The sequence below is a fragment of the Trachurus trachurus genome, assembly GCF_905171665.1.
Source record: "Trachurus trachurus genome assembly, chromosome: 11".
Classification (NCBI taxonomy): domain Eukaryota; kingdom Metazoa; phylum Chordata; class Actinopteri; order Carangiformes; family Carangidae; genus Trachurus; species Trachurus trachurus.
In genome coordinates, this window is record NC_139904.1 from 16,964,634 (window position 1) to 16,987,472 (window position 22,839).

Consider the following 22,839-nt stretch of genomic DNA (forward strand, 5'->3'; position numbering starts at 1 on the left):
TACATGGTTTCTCATAACAAATTCTATGCCTTATTTTCAAGCATTCAGCATCTATTCTGTTCCGGTGTAAAACCTGGTTCATCTTTTATAAAAGTTACTGCTGACGGAGGTGTAAAACCTCCAAACTCTGTGAATCATCCCTCTCCGTCTTTTGCCTGTCTTTCTTATTTCTGTCTTCTTCTCTGTCTCGCTCTCTCTCTGTCTTTTGTCCTTCACTCCCCCTCTCCAATCCTCCCATCTGCAGTGTCATCTGTCTCACTTAAAACTCTTAAAGCATGGCAGCATTCTCTCTCTTTTCCAGCACTTTGCTCCTGCTTTTTACCCACCACTTAGGTCCTTTCTCCTTTCTCCTATCTCCCTTCTTCCCTCTCTTTCTCGTGCTCCATGTACCTGGACTCAACTGTAATTGCTTATCTAGGGAGAAATAAAAGCCTGGTAAATGGTTGTGTGTTTGTGTTTGTGTTTGTGTGTGTGTGTGTGTGTGTGTGTGTGTGTGGCCCAAGTGTCACTTACTGTATGTTGCGGGGATCTGTTTACACAGTCACATTATGGGTTTTTGTTGTTGTTTTCATTATGTGGACAAAAATCAAGACCCCATAATCTAAAGGGGTTCGGGTTAAGAAAGTAGCAAGTAGTAGTTATAGTGAAGATGGCAGTAAGTCTGTAGTAATTGAATGTAAGTCAGTGTACTATCATCTGAAGTCAGACTGTCTATGTGTGTGTTCAACAGAGTAGCTGTATGCTAGTGTGTGCTTTTCATGCCGGCTTTTGTGTACCCCTGTGTGTGTTTATTACAGTGTGTGCTTGTGACGAATGCAGATAGTTCTACAGATGGCCCATAAAAGCAGCAGCTTGTAATGAAGCAACTGAGACCGAAATCATGGTTATGGTAAACTGGGGACAGGCAGAGGTAGGGAAAGAGAGGCAGGGATAGATGGATAGATGAAGAGAGAGAATAAAGAAGAGGAAGAAGTGAGTGTAAGAGAGAATAAATAAGAGTGGGCAGGCAGCAATAAACCATGAAAAAGAGTGTAGTGTAGCCGCTGGCTACTGAATAAACTAGTGTAATGAAAGTATGTGATGTTCACAATAAACTAGGCAGAGAAAGAATGGAGGAATGAACGGATGCACAGAAGGGGTGATATAGTGATATGGATGGAAGGGGGGGGGGGGGGGGGGGGGGGGGGCAAGGAGCTGGCATGTCCTCAAAGTTTTCAGTTGAGGAGGAGGGAATGGAGGAGCAGGAGGAAGGGGATGGGTGGAGTGTGACAGACGGAGACACTAAGGGAAGAGGGGGGGGGGGATTAAAAAAAATTGGACTCAGAGATAAAAATAAAGGGCTGAAGAAGCAGAAACAGATGGATAAAAGAGGCAAGGAAGAAATTTAAAAAAGGAAAATAAAGCAGAGGAACAATGAGCGATGGAACAAGGATAAAAATGCAATGGAAGGTACAAATTAAACATCGCTGAGAGGGGAAAGTCTCGGTGTGTGTTTCTGAATCACCAACAGACTGGCTGTGTGTGTGGGTGTGTTGGTGAAAGTAAATGTGTGTCTGATAGGACACTGAGTAACAAACATCCTGACACAGAGTAGGGCCACACTGACTGGCAAAATCGATAGGCCAACAGGTCACAACACTAGGCCAACTTGACATCCAGACACAATACAGCACAGGGGGTCGCCACGGTGATGGATTACCCTGGTTGTGTGTGTATGCGCATGTGAGCTAGGATCCAAGTGTGTCTTGTCTGTGTGCATTTCTCTAACTGTGTGTCTGTGTGGAGATAAGGGTGATGGGGGAGTGGGATCAGGGTCTTTAGCAAAACGATTTTCCTCTCTTGTATTTTGTCCATGCTCTGTGAACACCAGGATTGAACATACCATTTACAGAAAACCTTAAATGGTACCTTTTTTACTACGACTGTAATTAATGCACTTGAAGGGATGCTTGGTGGTTTTCTTTTTCTGCAAAGGAAACTAATATAGTGACCAAGTTATTTCTGTTATAAGGGTATTTCTGCTTCCAGCATTTAAGGTGGATGCTAATAATAATATCAAGGTAGCAAGATTCATTTAAAGGTGTTCAGAAATGGCCTTTTGTCCTGTTTGTCGCGCCTCCTTCTATGAGTTTCCACGAGTTGCCGCACGAGTTTACCCGAGTAAGGAAAACTAATTTGATTGGTCGTTATTGAGCGGGCGGGATATTCAATGTTTGGGGTGAGACCGAGCTCTCTGTGTGAGTATGTCTCAGACGTTTGATTGACGGATGACGGATCCAATATCATTGGCTGATGAATCGTAACGTGACGCATAATTCGTGTGCCTGCATTATCCAATGCGAAAAAAAACTACCCCACTTTCATCCCGGATTTACTCTAAAATAGAATGTTGCACAAAGTTTGGGCTGATACATGAGTTATTACACTAATTTTATGACCCATAGTGGAATTAAATTCATTTTTCTTTTCTGTACACCTTTAATGCAGACTGAACAATTGTAGAGAGGTAGAGAGAGGGAGCAGAGTATAATTGAAATATATGACAATGAAGTCAATGTACAAATGAATCAATCAGCCAATCTAAGAATCACTTAAATGGTTCATTTGCTGACATCAAATCTCGTCTACCTTCTGCCTGCTTTATGAATGATAATGTTTGTTGTTAGCGTGGAAAGGATTCCCCTGCAGCGGTACTCTTGGCTTTTTATTGAAGATTATTGGGTATATTTGTGAAGTTTAAGGAGTGACAAATGGGAGAGTTTCTGGCGACAATCTCAGAAGAGTGCAGCTCTAACTCCTCTAACGCCTCTCTTTAAGGAGTGTACAGAGCATGGTCCCTCTCACCACTACTTATTTTCATTTCTCTCCTTTTTGTTTCCTCTTTCTTTTGTCTTTCCTCTCTGGCTCCTTCTGTCTGTGTAGTTTCATACTTCTATCTGTCATGTTGGGTGCATCCCCTGTCTCTCGTTGTCTTTAACTCCCCCTCTTTCTGTCTCCCTGTGCTCTCCCTCCTCCCCCTCATGCTGTCTCTCTTTCTCTCCCCTTCTCCCTAACCCCCTATCTGTCCGAACAGTTTCATAGTTGTATCAATCAAGCTCAAACAATAAGACCAGAGTTGGTCCCTGTTCTCCCATCTACTTCCTGGTTTATGGCTTCTAATATTCCTTCTCTCCCTCCCTTTCTCTGTGTATCTCTCTTTGTGTGTGTGTTTATATACACTGCCCGTCCAAAAAAAAGTCACCACTTGGATTTTACTAAGCTAACAAGAAGAGCGTCCTATTGGATAATTACTGCATAGATTATTATGTTTCAGCTGGCAACAACTTATTTAACCCTAACTGATGCAGTCTCATTTCTTACAGTAATCAACAGTAAAGAAACATCCTGTGGTCATGGAAAATATGTTAATCTGTGTCAGAATGGTCAAATTATTGGCATGCATCAAGCAAATAAAACATCTAGGGAGATTGCTGAGACTAAAATTTGGTTAAGAACTGTCCAACACATTATTTAAAGCTGGAAGGAGAGTGGGGAACCGTCATCTTCAAGGAAGAAATGTGTTCCAATGTGACCAGAGAGTCCAGACCTTAACCCCATTGAGAATCTCTGAAAAATGTATGCAACTCTGAACGGAAATAAATGACATGACATTGCAGAAGCTTATCGAAGCGATGCCACAGCAAATGCGTGCCGTAGTCAAAGCTACCAGCAGTCCAACAAAATATTAGAGTGTGTGACTTTTTTTGGAAGGGCAGTGTATGTGGAAGTTTATATAACACATGTGCATATGTTACAGGCACAGAATTGTAAATGTATCTAGGAGGAAAAATGTGATTAGCTATAAAACATTACATTACCTTGCTGTCTCTGAGGCTGACTTCAGTCTGTACTTTGACAGGGAATGCTGTCAAAATGTCCTTTTACAACCATCATGCTCAGCAACATGTACTGTAACACTAAGGAAACAATAGGCTTAAAGACCCACTCCCGTGAAAATTGTGTTTTTTTAGCTTTTCACATGTTCCTGTGGCATTTTTCTTGTGTTAGAGGACATATCAGCAGAAAAGGAAGTGCAAAATTGCATTTCTGAGTTTTTCTGCCTTCAAACTGCTGTGAACCAATGGCAGACGCAAACTGGCAGTTTCAGGGAGACTGGAGCTGACGTGTCACAGCTCCAGGGGAGGGCACTAGTGCTACAAGCTCCCGCCCCGCTCTGCATCTGGCTCAGAGGTGAAAGGCTTGACAGCTCGGTGTAGCTGTCAAGGTATAACAGGTATAGCTCACCTGGTAGAGCAGCTTGCACTGTCAGCAAGGACTATGTTCCAGTCTGGGATCGAATCCCAGTGTGGAGTTTTACGCTAAACGCGCTGAATCTGTAATTGTACAAAGTGTGTTGTCAGCAAGCGGGGGGTGGGCTGCGAGGAGGTGGCTGGGCGGGCGCAGAGCAGCGCAGTCTCCGCCCACCCCCCAGAGGTGCATTGCTATTGTGCATGGCTAATGAGCTGGTTTTAAAATGACCAAAAAGGTTCGCGGGAGTGGGACTTTAAGAATCTGCGTAATTGTCTTGTGGACAATACTGTAGTGACAATATGCAAGAGCTGGGTATATTATTTGTGTTACATGAGTTATGCATAATTAATTAATTCTGAAAAGACATTGAAGGAGCCTAATCCATGTCCTTTTCTCTTCCCCCACTCTCCCTCTGCAGAACTTCACAGCACATCTTGTGGAAACCCTGGTGTTCCACCCAAAGCAGTGCTAAGTGGTGGCGGCCGATTTGCTGTGGGAGACCGTGTGCGGTACAGTTGTGTTCCTGGTTACGTCTTAGATGGCCACGCCACTCTCGCTTGCATCACCAATGCAGGGAACACTGCCGTCTGGGACTTTCCTGCTCCAATTTGTCGAGGTACAGATGACTATTACATGTATATGTGTACGTGCTTGACTGTATATGAAGAGTTTTGATCCAAAATGTACAGTGGCATCCACCTCACACGTCTCAAAATGAAAACTCCAACAAACAACATTAGACTGATTTAATGAATAACACTTGAAACATTAATTTTAGAAGTTTTAGACATACTAACCTGTATAAAGTGCTTTTCCAAACTAAAATATATAGAATTTTGGAAGGAAACTCTTCATATATAATTTATGTGTGTATGTGTGTGAGAGAAAAAGACAGAAAGACAGACGGCCTGTGCATGCCATGTGATTGTGTATGTGAAAGAGACCGAGGCAGGCAATCCAAGAGTGCTTGTGTGTACTGGGTGTTTTGCTCAGAGTGTGTGCAGTTAATTTTATGCTCAACATTATAATCAAAGGTGTGTGTGGGAAAGACAAATATGGATTGTGGATGTGGGGTGTACTGTATGCTGTTGTCTATTCCTGGATTCTGGGGTAGGTGCAGACGGTTTGTGTACAAAGCGTTGTATGATATGTCACAGTACAGTACGTACATGCTGTAAAGAACACTATTTCATTCTATGCATTTGTACAAAGATATCGCCCACATAATGTAAGTAGGTGTAAATACAGTTGCTTGCACTGCATGTGGAAGTATATGCTAATATTTGTACAGTTTCCTTTAGAAATATGTTTTGTGAAAAAATGACAACGAGCAGCATCTACAACAATAAGACAGAGCTACAGATATGTACTGTATATCGGGGTAGTTAGGGGACAAAACAGGAATAAAGGCCAATGGCACACTGGACTTGACAGAACCGACAGGTGTTGACCTTCCTTGTCTGTTTTTATAAGACAAGCAATGTTAACCAAAACCAGAGCCATAAGAACATGACAACCTAATAAGTCAGTTGTTATGTTGTTCAACTCCCTGTGTGGCTACTTTGATTAAATACTGGATGGAGGTTGAGCCTTTTTTGCCATGCGGGCTAGTTGGAACTAAATGACTGTCACCAACATACTGTAGATGTGAGTCAGGTGGCTGCCACATGGGCCTCCTGTGTATCTGTGAGAGACTATGCTGTGAGAGACAATGGAGCTGATTGACAGTTTAACGTGCCAGCACTGTTCCCAAGGTTATACTGGAATCACAGGTAAAAGACGGTATGGTCTCACAGTTTAAGCGTCCATGTTCCTCATCTAGTGGAATCAGAGGGCGACCTCGTCCTTGAAGCCTGAGGTTAACAAATAATAATATGTTGCACCTTTTCTAATTTGTCTGCCCTGAGCTGCTTTGGTAATTAAGAAGTATTAGTAAGTAAGTATTCAAATATATCATTGAAATAAATTACTAGATTACATCTGTATTTAATTGCATATATACACACTTACATCAAATGAATACTAACAGTTGCCATATATGATATCTTCCATAGAGATATGAACTTTGACTTTACATTTCTAGAATTATTAATTGGTATACTCTATCCCACACTATGTAAGAAATGCTCTTGATTTAAGTTGAGGATGTTTCTCTTTTCATTAAAGCTACTTAATCAGTGACTCCCTACTCCTCCCCACTATGTTATTCCAGTGACATCAGTGACCTGAAATTGCCCAAGAGACAGTGATTTAGTTGAGGGATTGAACTTTGCACCTGAATGCATGGCAGTTGTAGATCTGATAAGAAACACAGAGTCAGTCATCCAGAAGAGGAACATCCCTTAACACACAGGAGAAGGCACTTACATGTCTCAGAAGGGCCCAAACATCACCATCTCCCAAGGGAGGGAAGGCGGATTTGCAGTATTGAACTTGGAGGACTATCACTTCATGGTATATGCACTCCTTTGTGATTCAAGTGCAAGTGATAAACAAGATAGATACCACCAACAGCTACAAAGAAAGAAGGCAGTTAATTGCTTACAATGACTGGAAACAAAGGAAGTGTATATCACCATGGTGTGAACCTCTGGGAAGCTGCTGCAGGAGCTGTGCTCACTGTCAGCAGCAATGATTCGGGGGAGTCTGTCAATAAGGTTCAAGGACACACACTGGAAATATTCACGCCAATATTCATGTGTGATGACAATGGACAGGATGTATTGACAACGGCAGAAGCCCAGCAGCCAGATCAAACAAACAGAATGTAATCTCAGCCAGGTACTCCTTATTGAATCTTCACTTCAACACCACATAGTAATAGATTGGTTTAGGTACATTGGATATTGGATAGTGACTTGTGGTTACAGTGCAGCTTAAGGCTGTGGCTACATAATTATGAAAACTAGTAGCAGCATCATGAAGGAGGAGGTGTGGAACAACAGTCTGACATTTGTGGGCAGTGCAACTTTCATAATAAATCCAATATAAAGTCTGTATTGTCATTGGTATCAAAAATTAGGGGAAATCTGTACCAAACACCTTGGAAGATCAGAACAGGAGCCATCTGAGATAACATGGAAACAGCAAAGAGTTCCACATGACCAGTGAAGACACATACAGCCAATGCATTGTTGTTATTTTCCAAGTAGCCAGATTTCAGGAAATTGTAGCTCCGCCACACGTGAATGTTTTTCAAATTTGGCAGTGGGCTGAGGCAAAACCTGGTCCAACACATTAGCATTGTATTTGCCATGGAGTGCAGTGAGCTGTGAAGACTTTTAAACTGGTAGAGTTAAATAGCACCCAAATCTATTTAATCTACTCTCTAGTCTATACTCAATTTTTAAAGAGCAGAAAGATGGTTTAAGGGAGCCATTAAACAGAGCGTAAGGAGCAGTTCGCTTTAAGTAAAAAGCAGCTGCTAATTTAAATCACTGCAGCACCGGCATGGCATCCTTCCTTGGCTGTTCTGAGTCGCACTATCATTTTTCTGCAAAGAGGAGTTACTATCGTGAGCACATTGCTGGTGTTTATCATCCAACCTTGGTGTTGCGTGGGTTTACTTTCATATCTGTCTTCATTGGATGTAAAGCTGCTACATAGCTGCTTAGCCATATAGTACCTTTAAAGTTCAAGGCTAAGGATTTCCTCACAGAATAAAACTAAAAAAGACAACATTTACTGAAATGTCTTCAAATCCAGCAGATTTGGCATAGCATTTTGTGGAATGGCAGATGTGTAATTGAGTCTAGGTGGGCTACAGTGGTACCAGTCACAAATTAAAGTAAGCTCATTTTTATTTCAGAGCATGGTGGTGACAGCAAACACCACCATATATCTCATTGGTTTAATGGATGGGACCAATGAGCATAATGCTTGTGAGATTTTCTCATTTAACCCTGCTTTTTTAGCTTCCCAAGTATACTGTACCTACAAAAAGCTCCCTAATATACTGTATGCAACAATGTGCTGAATTGTTGCACAACATGACACATTTTACAGTGAAGTGTAATTTGGGTCTAGAGGAGGAAGGGGAGGGAGGGCAGCGGAAATGGCAACTTGTCAGTGCTGGATTAGCAATGTCTCTGTCACTCTGTCAGTAAGGCTAAGAGGAGCTAAGCTACTAATGCGTTCACACCAACTCAGAAACACGCACATACCCCCCCCACCCCCCCCCCCCCCCCCACCCCACACACACACACACACACACACACACACACACACACACACACACACACACACACACAGACATCATGCAGAACACCTCTACTTGAGTGCCTCTGCTCATGTGTGAGCAGGGTGATGCAGTGGTGGCACCTAGAGCCATTCATACCAGCCTTAATAGCTTTTGATCAATTATTCAGTCATGCAATCAAATGACTTGAAATGCAGTACTTTTGGCAATATCACTGTAAATGTGATTCCCCACCTTTCTCTCCCTCTCTCTCTCTTTCTCTCTCTCTCACACACACACACACACTTCTCCTTTCCCCTTTCATTCTTATAATTATTTAAATACAAACTTCAGCATCTATCTACAGTACATGGTGCTTATTTCACATTTTGCATGAATCAAATAGATAAGAATGGAGAACTGACTCACTCAAGATGTTGCTCCTTTCAACTATTCATCTCTTACACTTGTGATGAAAACATGATATAGGTGAAATCCCCAGACTACATTTTGTTCTGAGTATCAGCTATACAATATGTGCATGCTGTGATATTAATACCAAGAGTATTCTGGTTCAATACACTGCCCTCTCTGTGTGGACACTAATTGCCTCTATTTGGGTTTCTCGCCTACACATATTCCATCCTCTCAAGGAAATTTAAATTACCCCTAGGTTTAAATATAAATGTTATGGTTTCATAATTCTCTGCCTTTCAGTAGAAGCCATTATGGCCCTGAGTGCAGGAACAAACTGCAAACTCAAGTACTCATATTATACTCTTATAATTTCATGGAATCTAATATGTGCTTGATTACGTTGCATTGAGCAGATGTTCCTTTCTGACTATTCACTTCATATAGGGTATTGTTAATTGTTGTTTTTCCATGTTGGAATATTCTTTCCATCACAGAGCAATTACATTGCAAATTAGATTGTTTTCTAACAGGGATACAAAAAACGACTGCCGTCACTAGGAACATATAATGCCATGCAAATCCCCTAATGATGATTCTAGTGGTTTAGAGAGACATAATTTGAGACTGCGGCTTGAACGAGAGAGTGGGGGCTCTCACTCTCTCCCTACTCTAATACACTGCCTGTCCAAAAAAAGTCACACACTCTAATATTTTGTTGGACTGCCTGTAGCTTTTATTACGGTACGCATTTGCTGTGGCATCGTTTTGATAAGCTTCTGCAATGTCACAACATTTATTTCTCTCCAGAGTTGCATTATTTTTTCAGCGATTCTCAATGGGGTTAGGGTCTGAACTCTGTGGTCACATTGGAACACATTTCTTTCATGAAGACGATGGTTCCCCACTCTCCGTCCAGCTTTTAATAATGTGTTGGACAGTTCTGAACCAGATTTAAGTCTCAGCAATCTCCCTAGATGTTGTATTTGCTTGATGCATGCCAATAATTTGACCCTTTTGAAACCGATTAACATATTTTCCACGACCACAGGATGTGTCTTCCGACATGGTTGTTTAAGAAATGAGACTGCATCAGTTAGGGTTAAATAGGTTGTTGCCAGCTGAAACATAATAATCTATGCAGTACTGTAATTATCCAATGGGAGGCTCTTCCTATTAGCTTAGTTAAATCCAAGTGGTGACTTTTTTGGGGGGGATGGACAGTGTTGTGATTCAGTTTGTCTTTTGTGCACAATATGTCATGCTTCTGTTATAAATAAATTATGTAGATAGCCTCTTATGGTACCCAAAATTGATTTAGGACAAGTTACCTGACTACATTTTGTGAAGTCATAATTCATTACACTGACCTCAGATTCCAATCTAACACAGTCTGATCTGTGTTGTACAGTGACTTGCACTCAGTTCACATTAAGCTTGAGGTTCCTCTGTTCTCAGGTGATGCAAACATTTTCATGTCATTATAATGAAATGTTGTACCATGATCATCTGAACAGTGTGTCATTTACCTTTAAGAACCCTAAATGGACTTGAAATTGATTCGACTGTGTCTGCTGAACAGCGGCGAGACATCATTATCATCTAGACATACAGCATATTCACCATGTTTAGTTTTCTATATCATTTGGGAAAGGACAATCTTAGAGAGAAAGACTAGGAGCACTGACAGATTTAAATAGGAATAGTGCAAATGAAACAAAATGTTGTGGTAGTGGCATTTACTTAATGTGACATAATGATAGAGAAAATTACCACTCCTTTTATTAAATTTGCAATAAAGTTTTGCTCTTCTTCTTGCTTCTTGCTCTATTTTGCATTTAAATGTCCTTACTCATTCTTGAATAAAAATGACAGTTCATCGGTGAATTGATGCTGTTGCTAGTGGAAATGTATGTATCTCCATGGATAATTTGTCTAAGATACAGTAGCCTAAACATCCAGATGCTAGCAGAATTTAGGACTGTTCTTTAGATAATTAAGAGATTTCTGAATGGGCCGGGAATGATTGTTGACATACAGTCACATGTGATTTTGTGGTACACAAATAAACTTCACTTGATTTAAATGTGTAACTGCAGCAACAGCAGAACTAATCTTACAAACACCATTTGAAATAGTGTTGTTTGCTGTTTCAGGAAACCCTAACTTCTATTATACCTTAACTGTTATATACTACCATGTGCAAAATATAATGGAAAAACATACAGCACAGCTACAGTATGTCACGTTAATGCCTACTGCATGAAAACATAATGTATATCCTATATGTGTTATGGAGGAAACCTCTGTGTGGGACTGTGAGTGTATATGTTGTGTTCGTTTATGAAGGAGAGCCAGTATGTGTGCTGTTGGTGCAGAATTATTTACAGGACAGAAATATCCCTCAGCATTCAAGACATCCATATTCACACAAACACACACACAAGAGAGAAGTTGGCCCAGAGAAAATTTCATCATGATCTCATAGATACAGAGCATGCTTGAATATTCATGAGTTTGGGTGAATGTGTACAGTATGTGTGCATGGGTGCGTGAGGTGGGGGTGGTCTGTGAAAGACAGAGATAAACTGAGCCAGAGCATCTGTGAATATATTGTTTATATTTCTGTAATGCAAGGATAGGAGTTTGAATTTAAAATGTGGGCATTTAAGAAAATCTGTGACTGACCCTGTGCATGCTTTAATATACAGGTGCATTAATGTGCACTGATAACTAAGAGTATACCAAGAGAACAGAAGTTCTACAATATCTTCTAGTCATAATAACAGCATTTGGAGAGGGAGCGAGAGACAGAGGGTGAGAGACAAATTCACATAACAGTGAAAGGGAGGAATGGGCAACACAAAAGGGAACAAAAGTGGGGTTGAAAAGAGGTGGTAGAGCTAGAGCGAGAGGAAGTAGGGGGTTATTGTTGGAATTGAAAAAGTAATAATGTGCTCTGACAAAACTCGAAATTAGACTGGCTGAGGAGCGGAAATGAAATGAGTGTATGTGTGTAGTTGTTTGTTTGTGAGTGTTCGTTTGTGTGTGTAGTCAGCATAACTAGATTGAGCCTGCTGCAGCTGCTTAGGTGCATGTTTCTGTGTGTTCACAGGGGTATGTGTTTTATTGGTTGAACTCATAGTACTAATTCTGCTGCAGTCTGATCAGGCAACATTTGAATGTTCTTTTTTGTCCTGTTGTGAGCAATAACACTGTAGTCAGTCTGTGTCCCAAACAAAAGCCAGGCTGTTGCCTCAAATTACTCTTACGGTGTGTTCAGACAAAACATGAAGCTATTTCTAAAGGCAGTATGGTGTATACATGTATGCATTTATCCCAGTTGCATGAATCAGAGAAACTGTAGAACTGGAAAAAACTACCACTCCAATTTTGAAATCCATCTCACACACACAGTTGGACAGGAGGTGTCGGCTAATACGTGCATTTCCAACATTGAATGTTTGTGCTGAATAACTCGCTCCAGTTGTCATATTTGCATGAATGAAGCTGGGCGTAAATTCATTATAAATTCAGTGTTCATTTCAAACACCTTTAGTTACTGCTCAGTGAGATACTTCTAAATCTAAATCAGAACTAAGAAACTTGTGAAAAATACTTTTACTCCCTGTCCTAATGTGTGATTAGTGTTACCCAGTATCATCTCATAAGTGACTGCCATATTAGAGTAGAGTACATTTAATTTATTATGAAAGCTGTCCCCTGAGCAACAGTAGGCTAACCATAGCTAATAACAGGAATGTCAATGTTGCCTGCCTGTTTGCATCAGAATTCATTATTTTTTCAGCTCTAATATTTAAGCCATGAGTTGAAGCCATGTGTAATCTGACATACCCAGGCACATTTCAAATATGACTGACTGTGAGGGAAAATGCTTATTTAATTGTATCTGTTAGGGGTGTAACGGTATATGTATTCGTCCCGTGCCGTCACGGTACGGGGGTCACGGTTCGGAGCACACAGTCACACGACGAATACGTCTGAATGAATATTAATAAAAAAAATAAAAAATAAAAAAGTTGAGTCCTCACTCGAATCCAGGTGGCGGTAATGAGCCTCGAAGCTGCCTGCAGCCGTCATAGCAGACGAAGAAGAGAAGTGATGAGAGAGTGAAGTTAGAGGAGGAGAGCTGTCTGCTTCATTCATGTCACTGTGGCTTCTCAATGAAACAAACGGCGGCGGCGGCTCGCGACCATAATACATCCATGCTCGCGACTGGTCCACCGGACAAAGTCCGTCGGCGATGTTTCACGGATGCGCGGTGCGTCGCTAGAAACGCATCAAACACGTAGCGCATGTTCAACCCGATATGTCAATCACTGGTGCAAGTAAAAAGACAAGTTGTGTGCAACAACTTATCCCGCTGCTTTTAAGCCTCTTGACATGAACACAGACAGGTGAGGAGAAAAGGAGACCGCACACTATATATAATCAGACACATTGTCTGATGAAGGGCTGACGCCCGAAACGTGTGAGTGACATTAAACTGTCACGGGAGCTTTTAACTAGTGTGCGGTCTCCTTTTTTCCTTACCTGTGTCTTTCTTGGTGGTCCAGCACCTAGTCTTCAGTTTTTTGGGGGATGTGCGTGTAGCTGCCTAATATGTTTTATGAACACAGGCAGGACCAGAACCATCACCAAAGTAACTGCTAGTCTAATTTAACTGTGTAAACCAACATTGATGTCAGTTTATTGTTTTGTTTTTTTAATAATATTTTTTTAATAATAATAATTTAATAATTCGAATAATAGTTGCCAGTTGTCAAGTGCACCTTTTTTTTCCTCTAGAATTAATGAATGGCATTATAACACTCCTAATGCACTTGTTTTATTTTGTATTCTTTTTTCTTTTAACTTTTATAACACAAGACAGATTTTAGTTTTACATTCAATTAGTGTCTGTTGTACCGAAACCGTACCGAACCGTGACCCCTGAACCGAGGTACGTACCGAACCGTGACTTTTGTGTACCGTTACACCCCTAGTATCTGTTCATTCTAGCTTAACTAAGGACAGAATACGTTCAGAAAAAAAGGGGGGAAAAAGACATGAACGAGGCATTAGATGAATAATTGGTTTAGAATCTTTGAACAGTAGTTGCTATGGATACAGTCTATATGCTAATTAGGGAGTGAAATTAGCTAGCTTTGTTCAAAGGATGTCAAAGCTTTGTGTAAACAAATCTATCATTTAGACATAGTTGTGTTCCTATTGTGCTGATCTGACCTCTGAAGATAATGATCTGGGGCTACAACAAATAATCTTTGAATATCTTATGGATACGATTCTGCAACAGAACAGAAGTTAATCACCATATACTGTAGGCTATTGGTTATTTTTTATGGAGTTATTATGTTTTTATTGTGGCCCGAATGTATCATTGATGTACTGTCTATCTAATATGTAAGTCACAGATCCTAAGACAGTAAAGCAGGTATAGGAAGCAGAAACTCAATCCTACTCTTCACATACTGTAGACATACATTTTCACATTTTCAGGAGTCTCACCTGTGGATTTTTACAGCACTTTTAAATTGGCATAATGGACAAGGTGGCCTTTATACGTATAATTACTTTCCCCAGAGGCATAGGTAGTTTAATCAATTTAATTATTCTTTATTGTTCTCTCATCATTGTTTACTATAGCAGGAATGCTAAAGAGGACATTTTAATGTGGTTTACAGTACGCCGGTGATGTGCTATGGAATGATGCACACGTGATTTGTCCTCAGCACTGAAAAGCAGAAGGGGACAAAAAAAAAAAAGACAATTTCCTGACAAGCAAAAACCAAAATAGCTCCAGGGTTAAGCAGCATCATCATTTGAGAGAACACATGTCATCGTGTTTAGTAATCATAATGATGTTCTATAAAAATGTCTCGGACATTATGGCCTTATGGAAATCGCCAATATCCAGTAAAGGGCATTTTTATGTAGTAAGCTTCACAAAGTGCTGCCTCACACGCTAACCCTCTCGCTTTCACTTGAAAATATACTACATATTATTTCCGTAGTACAAACTTATTGAGGTTGTTTGCCCTTTTTCAATAACATCCTGTCAGAGTCAGAACGTTAAACTCTGCTGGTATTGTTTGTTTGACTTTCACACTAACTTTCTATGACTTTCACCGTTCACTTTATGTCTGTGTGTGCGTGACAGAGAGTGCGAGTGACTGCTTCTGACAGTGTGCATGACCCTCTGCGTTTGTGCCTTTGTGTTTATGTGTGCGTGGTTCGCCCAAGGCTGACTAGAATTCTTGCTTGGCCAAAATGGTGAGATCGTCACGGTGGTATTGTTATCGTCATGACAGTGTTAGTTTCCAGGTTGCAACTTTTTCTTTTCTTTTTCTTCCCCCTTTGCTTCTTTCTCTTCTTTCCTCTTATTTCATTTCATTTTTTCTCTGAGTTACTCGTCAGGTGGCAGTGACATGGGTGCTGACGCAAATTCTGATCTATTCTTTGGAAAACAAAATGTTATCACCAAGTGATGCAGTGGATAAAATGTCAGCCTTGTAAAGATTAAAGCATTTCCTGTTGAAATGTTTGAAAAGTTCTTGTCTCACCTTGTATTGAGATTTCTTTTATTAGAGATATTCTTTCCCAGGCACCACTTAAAAAACATAATAGTTATGACAGGGTAGCCGTTTCTATTCCCTTCTGCTTTCTCATTTTCAGTGTGTGTAATATTATTTCATGCATCAGATGCCCTCACTAAGAGAGTGGGGGCCAATCTGAGACACTGCACATTTTAGTGTGTGTGCATGTATTTTGCAGTGGTGTTGCAGATGGTTTCCTCCTGACTGACACACACTCATACATATCCTTGTCTTACTATATCTGTGGGGACATTACAGTACATTGACAATTCATTCTATAGCCCCTTACAGTAGCAAACCTTAACCATCACAACTGAGCACCTGAACTTTAGCAACAAATATTTAATTTTTAAATTGTTCGGTACACACACACACACACACACACACACACACACACACACACACACACACACACACACACACACACACACACACACACACACACACACACACACACACACACACACTTGCAGTGCATGAGATTCAAGCTGAGCATTCATAATGATTCAGACATGTGGCACATACTGTCTGCATGTGTGTTTAAATCTCCCTATATTTGTGATAATTTACCCAGTGTGAGTGTGTATTTACATTTGTTTTCTGATTTGTGTTTTTTGTTTTGTTTTTTGTGTGAAGAAGAGATACTCCTGAAATTATAAAATTAACTCATAAAAACAAAACAAACTTTCAGAAACTGTGAAAGGTAGGTTGGTAAAATTACCCTGTCCAATTAGCATCAGTAGATTTGTTAAAGCAAGAGTCAAAGTGATTGTATGTTTATGCTGTAAAGAAGATCAGTTAGTCAGCTAGTCCAAGTACCAGCTATCTGATATTTATCCGTGTTGAGAATTTGCACTTATATCACACAAAATGTTGACACCATTTCTAATTAAATTGCTTAATACATGATGCATCTGCTTCTGATTCCCTTTCAGTGCAGCCAATTATTTCAAGTCACATCTTTCTCTAAGTACATTTCAAAGGAAATATGTTCATCATAATATATATTCATTTTAATTTTTCACAGAACATGACAAGCTAAAATGGATCTAAACTAATTATATGCTTTTGAGCTAATGTCATCTAACAGATGCTTTCTGACAACACCTCTGAGTAACACCTTTTCAGGGATGAGAGAAAGCTTTCATGTCACAGATGGAGAAGAACTGAAATAAAAGTTTTTTATCTGTATCACCGTATTAATGCACACTGAAAAATTCATTTAGATAAAATCATATATATGTGCTCTAATTTCGGGATGCAGATTTCTCTCTCTCTTTTTCTCTCTCTGTCTGTCCCTTTCATTCACACAAACACACACCTTCCAGTCCATGGTCTCATTATTATCTTGCTAATGGTTCCCTGTGGATGTAAAGCTCTGCTGATCCAAGCAGCTTGAGACACACACACTTGCACACCGTCAAACAGACAAGACAGCAAATGCTACACACACACACACACGCACGCACACACACACACAAAGTATCCAGTACATGCCCAGGCAGAGAGTAAGGTAATACAGCACCATATGTTTCCACTCATGCAAAAAAAAGATACATTTACGGGTTAATGCAATAGCCTCCATTACCTCTTAACACACACATACAGATATGCACACACACACACAGATCCATTCTGACCATACAGCTAATCCCTCTCGGTGGAAGTCAGTATAGGGATTTAATTCTGTAATATGTCCTTATGCATGAAAATCCTAGAGTGCAATTACAGAAACTGCAAATTATAGACTACAGTACTGTCCAAAATGTGTAGGCATTATTTACTCTTAATTTCTAAAAAGCTAAAGTAATCCATGTCCCCTCAATTACTGGCCATGATTTGTACTTTTAAATTGGTTTAGCTGACATGGTGATGGTGAATAGTGTTGCTGCTGGTGTGTATTTTTTGTTTCTGTCCTCAGTTTGTGGCATGTTTAAAGTATGCATCTCATACCAGTTGTTTTGAAGCATGTATCAGAGCAAGGCTTTAGCCTATTTAAAATCAAAGTGGGCAGTAAACTTTTTTGAAGCATGGTGTCTTTCTATGACAGTTGTCTTGGGGCAAGACAAGACAGATCCTGACATCCAGAAAATGTAGAATAAGACAATCCTGCCAGGTTGACTTTTTCTTTTCTTTTATGTGACAGGTAGTTACAGTGCTGTGTTTATTTTATCTAATAATAATGCTGCAGCATTTGAAATTATATTCAAAACACTGGGTTCACAGTAATGAAACTCTCCTACACCCCTCTGTCTCATGCTCCCTCTCTCAGATCAATGTACCGGTCGTGTAGTGACACTTGAAGTACTCTTATCTCGTCACTGCAGACCTGCTCAATTCTTGCTACTTCTCTCCTCTCCTCCACTTTTCTCTCTCCCTTCTTTTCCCATCTTGTCCTGTCCTCACTTCTTCCTTGCTCTGCACATGTACCTCTCCTCTCCTCTCCTCTCCTCTCCTCTCCTCTCCTCTCCTCTCCTCTCCTCTCCTCTCCTCTCCTCTCTCTTCTTTGATGCTGATGATGGGTGGTGTCTAAACTTGGATTAACAGTGACATATGAGGTTGCTGTTGCAGCTCAACTGCAAATATTCTGCACTGCTAACACTGTCCTGCATCTCTTGCACATGCAGATATGAGGCATAATTGAAGCCCCCCTCTGTAACCTTTAGTGTCTTCTATGTTTATATTTGTTGTAAAACTGAATAATTCTTCATTCGTAGAGTGGTTTTCATGACCCTTAGGCTGTGGCTGTAATGTTCTAAAATGCCTCTCAACAGGCTAACATAATGCCACAGCATCACAGCTTATGGTGTCATTGCCATTTAAATGCCAATTTGAAGTCTGCCCACAGCCTCTTCTCCTCTGTGTATTTTCAATCAAAGGCTAAAGCATTGCAGGCAACTTTCAGGGCAAAAATATATAATAAATATATAATAAAAAAAATAGTCAGGGGATTGGAGAGAGAAATGCGCTTTATAAGCTTTATGAGTGAGATATATACATTTGGGTGTCCATGATATGTTTATAGTGCTGTTTTTCATCTCACATTTAATTGTATGAAAATGAGAAAATGAGGGATACAAATTTGGATATAACAGGTTGTACAAAACAACATGTTTATCTTTTAGCAGTTATCAACACTTTGTTCAAACTGTGTCTCTGCAGCTGTTTTGTGACACCTCCACTGTTGTCATTCATTACTGTGCTATTTGAATCACACTTTAAATGTGCCTGACTATTTAGTTTCGCTGTTGAGATATCTAATAATCCGTAAAAATGAAAAAAGACGTATTTATCTTCTCAGTGTCTGAAAAGATGATAACCCACTCATCAGAGAGTTTGTGTTTTTGAAAAGTTTTTGTCTTTTCTCATTGAAGAAACGATAATTTTGTTGAATTATCGTCATTGTTTGTTACAAGCACAGATTGACTCAAAGCACAGAACAGAACGAGGTTTGTTTCAGCCAGCAGAAGGTTGTGTCAGATGTACATTAGTTAAGTGTAAAGTGATTGCTTTAAAGATGTGTTCACCATGATGGCTTCTTTTAACTTCTTGGTCTGCTGGCATTGCAACACATTACAAATACACAATACAGTGCACACCACAAAATTCCTGATACCAGGGTGCCACACACACACACACTCTCTCACAATGTTCCTTCTCACACTCTAACACACACACACACAGCACAGTAGCAGTGCTGTTGTCAGCAGGGGTTCATTTAGCCACAAAACGATCCAGGATGTTCACAGTGTCTGTGTGTGCGTGCGTGTGTGCGTGTGTCTGCGTGTGCATAAGGTTTGTGGCCAACAGTGCAATGGATTTTCAGGACAGCAAGTTCTTCTTTTTTCCAAACTTGTACTGCCTATGCAGTACTCTTCCATATCCATTCTCTTTAATAAACATAACATAATAATCCTAAAATGCATTTTTTTTTAATATACTGTATATTAAAATGTGGAGCAGCCTGGCAGAATTTTTGCATTTGAAAATGGTGTTGATGCCCGCTTAGATACCTCATCAGTGCCCCGCCCACAGTATCTCCTTGGACACAGCTTTCTTTGTGATTTTGTGAGAGATGTGTCTGATTAGACAGGAAAGGATCAATAGCTGCCAATAACCCGTGAGGAAAAAAAAAAACAAGAGGGCACCCCCTAATACCGGAGGGTATTAGGGGGACTCATATGGTCTATATAAGGGGAAATTCACTGTACAAATTCCTCAGCGCAGTCAGAACCCCTCTGCATTATGTGTTATTATGGTCAGTGAGTTATCTCTGTGATGGCACCAATGTTTGTTTTGCACCATGTAAGTCATTTTACACAGCTGCACAACCGCAGTGCCTGCACACGGCAAAATTTCATTTCATACTCTGCATCTCATTTTATTCAATGAGCGTCCTCATGTTGCACTTGACCACTGGAGTGTTGGTCATGTCCTTAATTTGCTCATCTGCTGTAGCTGTTTGTAATGGTCCCACATGGCTATTGTTATTTGAATGTCACATACATGCATAATCTATCGCCTTATGCACATTGCTTTTCTCGCCCCTGCTCTTGTATGAGGTCCTGCAACATAGATAAATATTTGAATCCAGTTGTAGAGTCCCTATACACCTTGTGTGTGTTTTCAATGTGCATACACAGGGTTTTATGTTTATGTGTCACCCTTGCACATGTACTTCATTGTTGTTTGGGGGGGAATTAAAGATTGAAGATTAGTCATGGCTGCTTAGTCACATCTATAAGATACACATGGCTGCTGTAACAAGCAAAACAGTCTTGTACGTTGACAATAGAACAATAATCATGGGTGCCACAATAACACAAAGAAGCTGCTGCATAAACTGCAAATTCTGTACTGTACAGTACATGGTCACTAAGGGGGTGGATTTGTTAAATCCCTTCAGTTGTGTAAAGTTTTAAAGACTGATTTGTGTTGTAATTATTAGTTGTGTGAACATGAGATTTTTGGACAGAGAAGACTCAGTGTTGGTGTTAAATGTGCGGATATGAATGACTTCAGAGAAATGTGTAATTGAGCGATGGTGCGAAAAATCTTGAAAAGGAAGAGTGAAACCTTTGATTTAGCTTAGGCCTGTGAATGTTAATTAAGGGCTGTTGATGTGTCAAATATGATACAAAATGATGACAATGGCAATAGTTGAGAGACCAGATCCACAAATAAGGGACAGCATATAATCATCGGCTGTCTTGTTTTTAAATAAAATAAAGTAAAAATACAAATAAAATAAAATGGGGAGATGAAGCACATTCGGTTTGTTACAGTAGGATAGTATTGGATTTCATGACCTGTGGCTCTTGAGATTTATTGTTTAATATCATGAATATATGGACAGCAGTGTCATCAGCAGACAGATGATCTATGTGATATTGTTATGAAAAGGGATATCATATTATGTTGTCAGGACTCTGGCACTGACAAACATATCCACTGTTAATAGTGTGTGTGTCTGTAAAGACAGATTGCATGTGCTATACACCCATCAGGCATAGCATTATGACCACTGACAGGTGAAGTGAATAACATTGAATAACATTTCATCATGGCACCTGTTAGTAGGTGGGATACATTAGGCAGCAAGTGAACATTTTGTCCTCAAAGGTGATGTGGAAGAAGTAGGAAAAATGGAGTGTATGGATTGGCCAAACTGATGACTGGGTCAGAGCATCTCAAAAACTGCAGCTCTTGTGGGGTGTTCCTGGTCTGCAGTGGTCAGTATCTATCAAAAGTGGTCTGAGGAAGGAACAGAGGTGAACTGGCCACAGGGTCATGATACTGATACTTGTGGGGAGTGAAGCCAATCCAACAGACAAGATATTGTTGCTCAGATTGCTGAAGTAGTTAATGTTGGATCTGATATAGGTGTCAGAATACACAGTGTATTGCAGTCTGTTGCGTATTTGGCAGCAAAAGGGGGACCAAGACATTATCAGGCAGGTGGTCTAAATGTTATGGCTGATCGGTGTAGATCTGGAAGAGAAAATGTAACGGGAACTGAACCAGCTCCGCTACCTAGCAACATGTAGAGTTCTGGATCTACTGACCCGACTCTTTCTTCTCTCTGTTTCTCTCTCTGTCACTCACCCTCCCTCAATTTTTCTTCCTTGCTCTCTTTTTCCCCTGTCTCTTGATACTTTGACAGGTTAATGCTCAGCTACCGTGTCTGGCTTACACACACACACACACACACATACACACACACAGCCTGAGGTGGTGTGTAACAGGGGATTTCAAGGGGGACAGCAGGATAGACAGTTTAATCTGAGAGAGAGCGAGGGATGGTGAAAAAGCAAGAAGGAGAGGGAGATACGGAGAGATAGAGTGAACGGAAGAGAGGCAGAGGGGGGAAAGGTTATGGCCAGGACATGTCTGTGAGAAACAGAGAGGAAAAACTTCATTAGCCTTCCACTCCAGAGAGAACAAGAGAAAGTAAGTTGTGGAGATGCAGGGCAAAACTTTTGGCTTTTGTTGATATTTTATTTGAGCGCATCATAAAACAACAGTACAGCCGGGCTGAGAGCATAGATAATTCATCCTTTCAGCTGTAACGCTGCCATGACCATATAACAAAAATCTGAATTAATGAACAATTTTACTCAGCACTCTCACTGTTACCCAAGGTTTTGGACTAGAACAAACTTAGAGGGTTATTAACAACTTCAGGTTTGAAAATGTTCAGCTGCTGTGAGCAGGTCTCCATAGAAAACCCTGAAGAAGTTGCAGCCTGTGTTTTTTTGTTTTTTTTCCTTTAAACCATCTGCTCAGCAGCCCCCTGCTGGTAAAGGGCCCTTGTGCACCAACCTGCTCTATGTCAGTTTATGAGGTATGTGGTCATGGCCCACTTTAATATCCATGCGTTTTTGCGTGTCTGTGTGCAGAAAGTCGTGTGGACACTTAAGCAGATATACTGTGATGGTTAATGCCCTATCCAGCTGTTAAGTGGGTGTGTGCGTACAAGTGTGTGTCATTTCAGGTGCATTTGTGCATATGTGTGTGTACGCAGGCGTGTTGGGTCAGATGCGGATGTAAAGGCTTATTCCAGGTTCCCTTGGGACACTGCTGATTGACATCTCCATCCCTGGTTGTCATGGTGATGATGATGGATGTGTTTTGGGTTACCACGGAGACCGCTGTTTAGACGTTCCATCTGCATGCATAATAAAGTTTTAGCATAAGGAGATTCTGTTGCTGACAGATAGATAGAGAGGAGGAGACGTGCAGAAATAAACACACACAACTTTACTGGCTGACTTTGCTACTTGTAGTTGGTGTTACACACATGCTCTAAATATTATATGTGGAATGAGATACATAAAGGTA

General features: G+C 40.4%; 1 protein-coding gene across 1 annotated transcript in view; it reads left to right on the top strand.

Moving 5' to 3' along the window:
• The window catches only part of csmd3b (CUB and Sushi multiple domains 3b), a gene marked incomplete at both ends in the record, with an annotated part of 321,253 nt that overhangs the window by 129,594 nt on the left and 168,820 nt on the right, over positions 1 to 22,839 (top strand). Inside the window, one exon of the mRNA XM_083981903.1 lies at positions 4,709 to 4,906. Within this exon, the coding sequence (XP_083838029.1) occupies positions 4,709 to 4,906 (198 nt within the window). The remainder of the gene's footprint in view (positions 1 to 4,708; positions 4,907 to 22,839) is intronic.